Source organism: Bombina bombina, chromosome 3 (assembly GCF_027579735.1).
Source record: "Bombina bombina isolate aBomBom1 chromosome 3, aBomBom1.pri, whole genome shotgun sequence".
Classification (NCBI taxonomy): Eukaryota; Metazoa; Chordata; class Amphibia; order Anura; family Bombinatoridae; genus Bombina; species Bombina bombina.
This window is the reverse complement of record NC_069501.1, coordinates 1019788174-1019800620: the sequence shown is the minus strand read 5'-3', so window position 1 is coordinate 1019800620 and position 12447 is coordinate 1019788174. Positions and strand designations below refer to the sequence as shown.

The 12447-nt window shown below is 43.1% G+C and overlaps 1 protein-coding gene across 1 annotated transcript in view; it reads right to left on the bottom strand.

The window, feature by feature from the left end:
- OS9 (OS9 endoplasmic reticulum lectin) overlaps positions 1-12447 on the bottom strand; it is a gene marked incomplete in the record, with an annotated part of 610958 nt that overhangs the window by 140657 nt on the left and 457854 nt on the right. The window contains 1 exon segment of the mRNA XM_053708203.1: positions 3054-3255. Within this exon segment, the coding sequence (XP_053564178.1) occupies positions 3054-3255 (202 nt within the window).

Sequence of the window (12447 nt, the reverse complement as noted above, 5' to 3'; positions counted from 1 at the left end):
AAGGTATACATCCTGCAAGTCCATTGAGGACATAAAATGTTCTTGCTGAACAAAAGGCAGAATAGTCCTGAAAGTCACCATTTGAAAGATGGTACTCTTATATAACGATTCAAAATTTTCAGATCCCAAAAATTGGTCTGAATGAAATTTCCTTCTTTGGGACAAATGAATAGATTTGAATAAAACTCCAGACTCTATTCCTGAAAAGGAACTGACATGACTACCCCTGAAACTCTAGGACTGAAACACACTTCAGGAAAGCCTGAGCTTAACTGGATTTGCTGGGATACGTGAGAGAAAAAAAATCTTCTCACAGGAGAACTTACTCAGAATCATATTCGATACCCTTGAGAGACAATACTCTGAAACCATAGATTTTGGACAGAATTTATCCAGACATCCTTGAAAAAAAACCTTAATCTGCCTTCTACCAGCTGAGCTGGAATGAGAGTCGCACCTTCATGCGGACTTAGGGGCTGGCTTTTGGTTTCTTAAATGGCTTGGAATTATTCCATTTAACGAAGGTTTCCAATTGGAAACAGATTCCATAGGGAAGGAATAGGTTTTGGTTCCTTAATTGACAAAAAGAACGAAAACAATTAGGACCTTTATATTTACTCTTTAGGTCTCTTATTACCTTGGAAAGAAAGAGATTGCAATCTAGACTTAAAAAGTCATATCAGCATTCCAAGAATAAAGCCACAAAACTCTTCTAGCTAAAAATAGCTAAAGACATAGATCTAACATCAATCTTGATGATATCAAAAAAATGGCATCAGAACTGATTAGTATGTTGCAGTAAGCGAACAATGCTAGATAAATCAGAATTCAATTCTTGTTGCGCTAATTCTCCAACAAAAATGTTGATGCAACTGCAACATCAGCCAAAGAAATTGCAGGCCTGAGACGACCTGAATATAAATAAGCTTTCCTTAGAAAAGATTCAAGTTTCCTTTCTAAAGGAACTTAAGTACCAACTTCCATAGGAATAGAGTTACATTCAGCAAGAGTAGAAATAGCCCCATCAACTTGAGGATCTTTTCACAAACTCTATATAAATTGCTGGTAAAGGATACAATTTTTAAAACCTTGAAGGAGGAAAAAAAGAAGTACCCGGCTTATTCCATTCCTTATAAATCATATCAGAAATAGCATCAGAAATAGGAAAAAAAAAAACCTCTGGAGTAACCACAGGAGGTTTAAAAACAGAGTTTACTAGTTCTAATATCAAGAGAACTAGTTTCCACAATATACAAATAAAATTAACACTTCTAATAAAGAACGAAAAATACTTCATTTAAAATAAATAAGTAGGTTTGTTAGTATCAATATCTGAGGAAGGATCTTCTGAATCAGATAGATCCTCATCAGAGGAGGATAATTCATTATGTTGTTGGTCATTTAAAATTTCATCAACCTTATGAGAAGTTTTAAAAGACCTTATAATAATTAGAAGGCAGAATAGCAGACAAAGCCTTCTGAACAGAACCAGTAACAATTCTTTAAATTTCATAGGTATAACATGTACATTAAAATTTGAAGGAACAACAACAGGCAATGTACTATTTACTGATGGACACAATATCTGCATGTTAAAGTTTATCATGATAACCAATACCAATGACATTCGGAAATATAATGCACTTAGCTTTAGTAGAACCGACATCAGGCAGCAAAGTTCCAACAGATACTTCTGAGGCAGGATCAGATTGAGACATCTTGCAAAATGTAAAATAAAAAACAACATAAAGCAAAATTGTCAATTTCCTTATATGACAGTTTCAGGAATGGGAAAAAATGCAATAGCATAGCCCTCTGACATAGAAAAAGGCAAGAGGCAAATAGTAATGGGGTATTAAAATAATGAAAAAAATCTGGCGACAAGTATGACGCACAACATAACTAAAAAAAATTTGCCGCCAACAACATCCGGAATGACACACTCGTGTCACTAACGACGCAACCCTGTGTAAGGAACTCGGCGTCAACTAAGACGCCGGAAATGACGAAAAAATTCTCGCACCAAGAATGACGCAATAAAGTCTAGCATTTGGCGCACCCGCGGCCTAATCCTGCCAGCAATTTGCAAGAAAAATGTAGTCAATTTCAAAAAAAGACTAAACCCCAGGTAAGAAAAAATATTTCTTAATATGTTAATCTTCCCCAAATATGAAACTGACAGTCTGCAAAAGGAAATACTTGAACCTGACTCATGGCAAATATAAGTACAATACATATATTTAGAACTTTATATAAATGCATAAAGTGCCAAACCATAGCTGAGGTGTCTTAAGTAATAAAAAACATACTTACCAAAAGACACCCATCCACATATAGCCAAACCAGTACTGAAACAGTTATCAGTAGAGGTAATGGTATATGAGAGTATATCGTCGATCTGAAAAGGGAGGTAGGAGATGAATCTCTACGACCGATAACAGAGAACCTATGAAATAGACCCGTTAGGAAAATCATTGCATTCAATAGGTGATACTCTTCACGTCCCTCAAACATTTGCTGTACTCTGAGAGGAATCGGGCTTCAAAATGCTGAGAAGCGCATGTCAACGTAGAAATATTAGCACAAACTTACTTCACCACCTCCATAGGAGGTAAAGTTTGTAAAACTGAATTGTGGGTGTGGTGAGGGGTGTATTTATAGGCATTTTGAGGTTTGGGAAACTTTGCCCCTCCTGGTAGGATTGTATATCCCATACGTCACTAGCTCATGGACTCTTGCCAATTACATGAAAGAAAGGGTACATAGGTAGGCTCAGGTGCTGGGAGCTAGTTGCTAATTGATAGCTGCACATGTATGCCTCTTTTCCCAGCAGTGCATTCCCTGCTCCTTCCGTTAAGGATACCAAGTGAATAAAGCAAAATTGATAAAAAAATAAATTGGAAAGTGGTCTAAAAAACTATTCTTTATCTGAATTATAAAAGAAGAATTTGGGGTTTTATATCCCTTTAATATTTAAAAGTGAGAACCACCATACAACTGCCAATGAAAAACTTTAGCAATTAACACCAATTAGTTGCTAGCACAAATCCTACCAGATGGTGATTTTGCAATTGGCTCAGGGTTGCTTTGGATCTCGCTACTCTTTTCATCCTCCATAGATGTGTCCTCTCCTTTTTCTGTATCTGTGTCATCCAGTTTGTCGATAAGTTTGTTTAGAGTTGTGGCTAGTGATTTGGAAGCCTCTTTTCTATCAAATTCTCCTTTCAAGCCTTCTGTCTCCAACTCTTCTTGAGCCTAATAAACAAAAAAGTAGATGCATGGTATCAAAAAAGCATAATTTGGCATAAAAAGTATAGCCTTCCTTGTAACATATTTAAAACAGTGTGAAGAAAATAAAATAAAATGTATGCTTACCTGATATATTTCTTTCTTTCTTGACACGGTGAGTCCACGGATCATCAGTAATTACTATTGGGAATATCACTCCTGGCCAGCAGGAGGAGGCAAAGAGCACCACAGCAAAGCTGTTAAGTATCACTTCCCTTCCACACAACCCCCAGTCATTCGACCGAAGGAAAAGGAGAGAAAGGAAGCAACACAAGGTGCAGAGGTACCTGAGGATTACATTACAAAAAAACCTGTCTGAGATACAGGGTGGGCCGTGGACTCACCATGTCAAGAAAGAAAGAAATTTATCAGGTAAGCATAAATTTTGTTTTCTTTTTAATGACACGGCGAGTCCACGGATCATCAGTAATTACTATTGGGAATCAATACCCAAGCTAGAGGACACAGATGATAAGGGAGGGACAAGACAGGGAATCTAAATGGAAGGCACCACTGCTTGAAGAACCTTTCTCCCAAAAGAAGCCTCAGCCGAGGCAAACGTGTCAACTTTATAACATTTCAAAAAAGTGTGTAGAGAGGACCAAGTTGCAGCCTTGCAAATCTGATCCACAGAAGCTTCATTTCTGAAAGCTTAGGAGGAAGAAACAGCACTCGTGGAATGAGCCATGATTCTCCCAGGAGGCTGCTGTCTAGCAGTTTCATAGGCCAAGTGAATAATACTCTTCAGCCACAAAGAAAGAGAAGTAGCCATAGCTTTCTGACCCTTGCGTTTCCCAGAGAAAACGACAAAGCAAGCAGAAGACTGGCGAAAATCCTTAGTCGCCTGTAAGTAGTATTTCAACGCACGCACCACATCTAGGTTGTGCAACAAACGCTCTTTATGAGAAGAAGGGTTAGAACATGAAGAAGGAACAACGATTTCTTGATTAATGTTCCTATCCGAAACCACTTTAGGAAGGAAAGCTACCTTAGTACACAGAACTACCTTATCCGAACGAAAAATAAGATAAGGGGATTCACACTGCAACGCTGAGAGTTCAGAGACTCTACTAGGAGAAGAGATTGCAACAAGATAATTGACCCTTCAAAGTACTCGCAGACAAACCCTTCTCCAGACCTTCCTGGAGAAAGGACAAAATTCTAGGAATCCTGACTCTACTCCACGGGAACCCCTTGGATTCACACCAGAACAGATATCTGCGCCATATCTTGAGATAAATCTTTCTAGTCACAGGCTTACAAGCCTGAATTAAGGTCTCAATGACCGACTCCGAAAACCCACACTTAGAGAGAATTAAGCGTTTAATCTCCAGACAGTCAGCTTCAGAGAAACGATATTTGGATGAAGGAAGGGCCCTTGAAGTAGAAGGTCCTTCCTCAGAGGAAGTCTCCAAGGTGGGAGAGAAGACATCTTTACTAGATCTGCATACCAGATCCTGCGCGGTCACGCCGGGCAATGAGGATCACCAACGCCTTCTCCTGTTTGATTTGAGCAATTACCCGAGGAAGGGAGGAAGGAGAACAAACAGAGGAAATAGGTATGCTAGACTGAAATTCCAAGGTACCGCCAGAGAATCTATCATTACAGCCTGAGGATCCCTTGACCTCGACCCATACCTCTGGAGCTTGGTATTCTGTCGAGCTGCCATGAGATCCAGCTCCGGCTGTCCCCATATGAGAATCAAGTTGGAAAACACCTCTGGATGGAGTTACCACTCCACCGGGTGAAAGGTCTGTCTGTTCAGAAAATCCGCTTTCCAGTTGTCCACTCCTGGAATGTGAATCGCAGATAGACGGCAGTTGTGGGTCTCCGCCCACTGAATAATCTTGGCTACCTCTGTCATGGCCAAGGAACTCAGAGTTCCTCCCTGACGGTTGATGTAAACCACTGAAGTTATGTTATCTGACTGGAACCTGATATACCGGGCTGAAGCTAACCGAGGCCAGGCCAGAAGAGCATTGAAGATTGCTCTCAGCTCTAGGATATTTATGGGGAGAACTGACTCCTCCCGAGTTCATATCCCCTGAGCCTTTAGCGAGCCCCAGAGCAGCACACCCCAGCAGGCTGGTATCCGTGGTCACAAACACCCAGGTAGGTCTGCGGAAGCAGGTTCCCTGGGAGAGATGTTCCTGAGACAACCACAATGGAGGAGAATCTCTTGTCGACTAATCCAGTTCTAATCTTGGAGACAGATCTGCATAATCCCCGTTCCATTGTTTGATCATGCATAACTGCAGAGGCCTGAGATGGAACCGAGCAAACGGAATGATGTCCATGGCAGCTACCATCAGACCAATTACCTCCATACACTGGGCCACTGATGGCCGATGAGAGGACTGAAGGGCAAGGCAAGTGTCGAAGAGCTTTGATCTTCTGGTCTCTGTCAGAAATATTTTCATTGATAAGGAATCTATTATGGTTCCCTTGTAGCCGGAATCAAGGAACTCTTTCCTAAATCCACCGTCCATCCGTGAGAGCTCAGAAAAGATAACATCTCCGTGTGGGAGTTTGCTTGCTGAAAAGATTGCGCCTGAACAAGAATATCGTCCAGATAAGGCGCCACTGCAATGCCCCACAACCGGAGCACAGCCAACAGTGCCTCCAGGATCTTTAAGAAAATTTTTAGAGCTGTGGCAAGGCCGAATGGAAGAGCCACAAACTGAAAGTGACTGTCTAGAAATGCGAACCTCAGAAACTTATGATTATCCCGGAGCATGGGAACATGCAGGTACGCGTCCTTTAAATCTACTATTGTCATGAATTGACCCTCTTGAACCAAGGGGAGAATGGAACAAATAGTTTCCATCTTGAATGATGGAACTCTGAGTAACTTGTTTAGACTCATGAGGTCTAAAATTTGTCTGAAAGTTCCCTATTTTTTGGGAAGCACAAACAGATTGGAGTAGAATCCCAGACCCTGTTCCTGCGTTGGTCAGAAAGATCCCGGACACAGTTTAAGAATGCCTCTCTCTTTATCTGGTCTACAGATAATCTTGATAGCAGAAACCTGCCCCTGGGAGTAAATGTATTGAACTTTAGTTTGTATCCCTGGGACACAATGTCCACTGCCCAGGGATCCGGAACATCCCAAACCCAGGCCTGCTCGAAGAAGGAAAATCTGCCCCTACCCGGATCGGGGACAGACCCTTCATGCTGACCTTGAGTCATTAACAGGCTTCTTAGATTGCTTCCCCTTGTTCCAAGACTGATTGGACTTCCAGGAAGGCTTGGACTGCTCCTGCTTGGCAGAGGGAGAAGAAGGCTTAACCTTAAAGTTTTGAAAGGAACGAAAATTACTCTGATGTCCTTTCTGCTTATTCCCCTTGTCCTGAGGTAGGAAATTACCCTTTCCACCCATAATGTCTGAAATAATTTCTGCCAAGCCCGGCCCAAACAATGTCTTACCCTTGTAGGGAATCGCCAAAAGCTTAGACTTAGATGACACATCCGCAGATCAGGACTTCAACCATAAAGCTCTGCGGCCCAGTACGGCAAAGCCAAAAATCTTTGCTCCCACTTAATAACTTGTAAGGAAGCATCCGTAATAAAGGAGCTGGCCAACTTAAGAGCCTTGATCCTATCCTGGATCTCTTCAAAGGGAGTATCTGTCTGAATCGAATCAGACAACGCATCAAACCAGTATGCTGCCGCACTGGTAACGGTAGCAATACATACCGCAGTTTGCCATTGTAAACCCTGGTGTACATACAGCCTTTTAAGTAACCCTTCCAACTTCTTATCCATAGGATCCTTAAAAGAACAGCTATCCTCTATAGGGATAGTGGTTCTCTTAGCCAAGGTAGAAATTGCCACTTCCACCTTAGGGACCATCTGTCAAGACTCCTTGATAGAGTCAGCTATAGAAACATCTTAAAAATTGGGGATGTAGAAAAAGGGATACCAGGTCTCTCCCATTAACAAGCAATAATCTCTGTAGCCCGGTCTGGTACAGGAAAAAACTCCACCGCGGAAGGTACATCAAAGTATTTGTTTAGCTTACTAGACTTATTAGGATTGACCACGACAGTCGTGTCGGAGTCAAAGGTAGCCAAAACCTCCTTAAGTAAACGGAGGTGTTCCAGCTTAAACCTGAAGAATACAACTTCAGCATCAGAAGACGGAATTACACTGTCTGAGTCTGAGATTTCACCCTCAGATGCTACCGAAGCATCATACTCCTCAGACTTCTGGGAGGGAACTTTCGGAATAGCCACGACGGTGTCAGAAACCTTAATCACCGATTCCTTACATTCCCTCTTGCGCTTTCCCTGCAGCATGGGTAAAGCCGACAGCGCATCAGTTACCGCAGAAGATATGTGGGTAGCAATGTCTTACAAAGTAACTCCAACTGGAGTGTAAGAGGAAGCGCAGGGCACTGCATGTGTGGACGATAATGTTTGGGACAGTTGAGGAGAAAGCTGCGGCATCTCTTGAACAGGAGACCCCTGAACAGCATCCACCTTAGATAATGGTGGCTCAGAATCAAAAAGTCTGTCCCTGAAATGTAATGTTCTTTCAATACAAGAGGGACAAAGAGGGATTGGTGGTTCCACATTGGTATCAAAATACAAGCTACATGTAACGTTGTGCAGGGGCCTCTTGGTCTATCTTACCCAAAACCCAACCAATTAAAGAAAAAAACTTTCAAATTTTTTTTTCAACAAAACGTTTGTCACTTTAAATGTTAAACTTACTTTTTATTTTTAGCCGCAGCAACAGCACAATAAAAGACCTCAGGCGTCCTCTTCACCTCAGCACTCTTTGCTGAGGTGTCTACCTGTCCTGCCGGCAACCGGATTAAGCTTACACACGATCCGGATTTCCCAGTGTAATTGCAAATACACAGGCAATCTCAGCCAATGCAATGGTACGCCGATCCAGAACTTCCAAAGAAGAGAAACCGGAAGGCGCGCAAACCAACTTGCCGCCTCAGAAAAGCAAACCTTCAAATCGTGGGCATACCCAAACTGAAACCCGGGCGCAATTACTGAGAAGCCGGCGACGGACCTCTCGCATGGGAGAAATATCCTCATGTTCTCCTAATGTAAAACACCTGTTGCTTGCTACAAAAAAAGTACACAGATGCACCCGGAATCAAAGATTTTTAATCCTCAGTGCCTGCATCCACTGCCTACCTAAATCCTATTAACCCTAAATAGGATTACTGGTATTCCATGTCCCATTTAACTGTTAAAGTGCCATGTATCCCCGAGTTCCCAGAAATAAAAGAAGAACTATCCTCAAGAAGGATAGCAGTACGCTTAGCGAGCGTCAAAATGGCGCCACCCACTTTAGGGATGGAACCCCACAGTTCCAATTGAGAGTCAGGGACTGGAAACAATTTCTTAACGGTTGACGAGGGGAAAAGGAAGTTCCGATTCTTTCCCATTCATTACTAATAATGTTCGCAATACAAACTGGTAAAGGAAAAGTCTGTGGGACCTTTTGGTCTTCATAAACCCTGTCTAACTTAGGGATTTTAGGTTCCTCAGGTAGCATAGCCTCTGGAACCTCTAAAGTGGACAGGACCTCCTTTAGCAAAAAACGCAAATGTTCAATTTTAAAACTAAAAGGAGGGTTCCTCCGCTGGAGGAGATTTAGTAATGGAAGTCTCCGACTCAGAAAGTTCACCCTCTGAAGCTACAGAGGTTAAATCCTCCTCTGATAGCTGGGACATACAAGCTAGATCCGACAGAAATTTAGATGACTCAGTCATGAAAACTGTGTTTGACCTTTTTCTTGTGTCTCCCAGAGATAGGTAGGGCACTCAGGTCCGCAGACACTGCCGATTGTAGCTGCGTGGTAAAGTCTGCAGGAAAAAGGCCCCCTTCAAATGGAGAATCAGTTGTGCCAAGGAGGACTGCATGTGAAGCGGTTTGAGTAGAAATGGTAGTAATCTCTCGGGACATAGAATCCTGAGAGGTTGATGGCTCAGAGGGACTAATTGCGCTATGTGTATTAGCAGACTTAACTCCTTTTTTAGACTTTAAAGGAGCAAAATCTAATGTAGTGTCAGAGTCATCCATAGCATTGGCATGTACTCTCATAGATGGAATAAAAAACAAAATTTATGCTTACCTGATAAATTTCTCTCTTGTGGTGTATCCAGTCCACGGGTTCATCCATTACTTGTGGGATATTCTCCTTCCCAACAGGAAGCTGCAAGAGGACACCCACAGCAGAGCTGTCTATATAGCTCCTCCCCTAACTGCCACCCCCAGTCATTCGACCGAAGACAAGCAAGAAAAAGGAGAAACTATAGGGTGCAGTGGTGACTGTAGTTTAAAAATAAAAAACACCTGCCTTAAAGTGACAGGGCGGGCCGTGGACTGGATACACCACAAGAGAAAGAAATTTATCAGGCAAGCATAAATTTTGTTTTCTCTTGTAAGGTGTATCCAGTCCACGGGTTCATCCATTACTTGTGGGATACCAATACCAAAGCTTTAGGACACGGATGAAGGGAGGGACAAGGCAGGCACTTAAACGGAAGGCACCACTGCCTGCAAGACCTTTCTCCCAAAAATAGCCTCAGAGGAAGCAAAAGTATCAAATTTGTAGAAAAAGTAAGAAGCGAAGACCAAGTTGCCGCCTTACAAATCTGTTCAACAGAGGCCTCATGTTTAAAAGCCCATGTGGAAGCTACCGCTCTAGTAGAATGAGCTGTAATTCTTTGAGGAGGCTGCTGGCCAGCAGTCTCATAAGCTAAACGGATTATGCTTCTCAGCCAAAAAGAAAGAGAAGTTGCCGAAGCCTTTTGGCCTCTCCTCTTTCCAGAGTAGACGACAAACAATGCAGATGTTTGACGAAAATCCTTAGTAGCTTGCAAATAAAACTTTAAAGCACGAACCACGTCAAGATTGTGTAACAGACGTTCCTTCTTTGAAGGATTGGTACACAATGACGGAACAACAATTTCCCGATTGATATTCCTATTAGATACTACCTTAGGAAGAAACCCAGGTGTGGTACGCAAAACTACCTTATCTGCATGGAAGATAAGATAAGGGGAATCACACTGCAAGGCAGATAACTCTGAAACTCTTCGAGCCGAAGAGATAGCTACTAAAAACAGAACTTTCCAAGATAAAAGCTTGATATCTATGGAATGCAAGGGTTCAAATGGAACCCCTTGAAGAACTTTAAGAACTAAATTTAAACTCCATGGCGGAGCAACAGGTTTAAACACAGGCCTGATTCTAACCAAAGCCTGACAAAACGCCTGAACGTCTGGAACATCAGCCAGGCGCTTGTGCAAAAGAATAGACAGAGCAGAAATCTGTCCCTTTAAGGAACTAGCCGATAATCCCTTTTCCAATCCTTCTTGGAGAAAAGATAGTATCCTAGGAATCCTGACCTTACTCCACGAGTAACCCTTGGATTCACACCAATGAAGATATTTACACCATATCTTATGATAGATTTTCCTGGTGACAGGCTTTCGAGCCTGAATCAAGGTATCAATGACCGACTCAGAGAAACCACGTTTTGATAAAATCAAGCGTTCAATCTACAAGCAGTCAGACGCAGAGAAATTAGATTTGGATGCTTGAATGGACCTTGGAGTAGAAGGTCCTGCCTCAGCGGCAGAGTCCATGGTGGAGAGGATGACATGTCCACCAGATCCGCATACCAAGTCCTGCGTGGTCACGCAGGCGCTATCAAAATCACCGAAGCTCTCTCCTGCTTGATCTTGGCAATCAGGCGAGGGAGGAGAGGAAACGGTGGAAACACATAAGCCAGGCTGAAGGACCAGGGCACTGCTAGAGCATCTATCAGCGCTGCCTGGGGATCCCTTGACCTGGACCCGAAACAAGGAAGCTTGGCGTTCTGACGAGACGCCATCAAATCCAGTTCTGGTTTGCCCCAAAGTTGAATCAGCTGGACAAATACCTCCGGATGGAGCTCCCACTCCCCCGGATGAAAAGTCTGCCGACTTAGAAAATCCGCCTCCCAGTTCTCTACTCCTGGGATATGGATAGCTGAGAGATGGCAAGAGTGAACCTCATAGAATTATCTTGGAAACCTCCATCATTGCCAGGGGACTCCTTGTTCCCCCCTGATGGTTGATGTAGGCTACAGTCGTGATATTGTCCGACTGAAATCTGATGAACTTGGCCGTAGCTAGTTGAGGCCAAGCCTGAAGAGCATTGAATATCGCTCTTAGTTCCAGAATGTTTATCGGAAGGAGGGCTTCCTCCTGAGTCCACGAACCCTGAGCCTTCAGGGAGTTCCAGACTGCGCCCCAGCCCAGAAGGCTGGCATCTGTTGTCACTAATGTCCACTCTGGCCTGCGGAAACTCATTCCCCTGGACAGATGAACCCGAGGTAACCACCAGAGAAGAGAATCCCTGGTCTCTTGATCCAGATTTAACAGAGGAGACAAATCTGTGTAGTCCCCATTCCACTGGTTGAGCATGCAAAGTTGCAGTGGTCTGAGATGTAGGCGGGCAAACGGAACTATGTCCATTGCCGCTACCATTAGGCCGATCATTTCCATACACTGAGCAACTGATGGCCGAGAAGTGGAATGAAGGGCACGGCAAGAAGTTAGAAGTTTTGATATCCTGACTTCTGTCAGAAAAAATTTAATTTCTACTGAATCTATCAGAGTTCCTAGGAAGGAAACTCTTGTGAGAGGAGAGAGAGAACTCTTTTCTATGTTCACTTTCCACCCGTGAGACCTCAGAAAGGCCAGAACAATGTCCGTATGGGACTTGAAAAGTCGACGTCTGAATCAGAATGTCGTCAAGGTAAGGGGCTACCGCTATGCCCCGCGGCCTTAGAGCCGCCAGAAGGGACCCTAGAACCTTCGTAAAGATTCATGGTGCCGTGGCTAACCCGTTGGGAAGAGCCACAAACTGGTAATGCCTGTCTAGGAAAGCGAACCTGAGGAACTGATGATGATCTCTGTGAATCGGAATGTGGAGATAAGCATCCTTTAAGTCCACGGTAGTCATATATGGACCCTCCTGGATCATAGGAAGGTTGGTTCGGATTGTCTCCATCTTGAAGGATGGGACCCTGAGAAATTTGTTTAGGATCTTGAGATCAAAGATAGGTCTGAAAGTTCCCTCTTTTTTGGGAACTATAAACAGGTTTGAATAAAAACCCAGCCCCTGTTCCTCTCTTGGAAC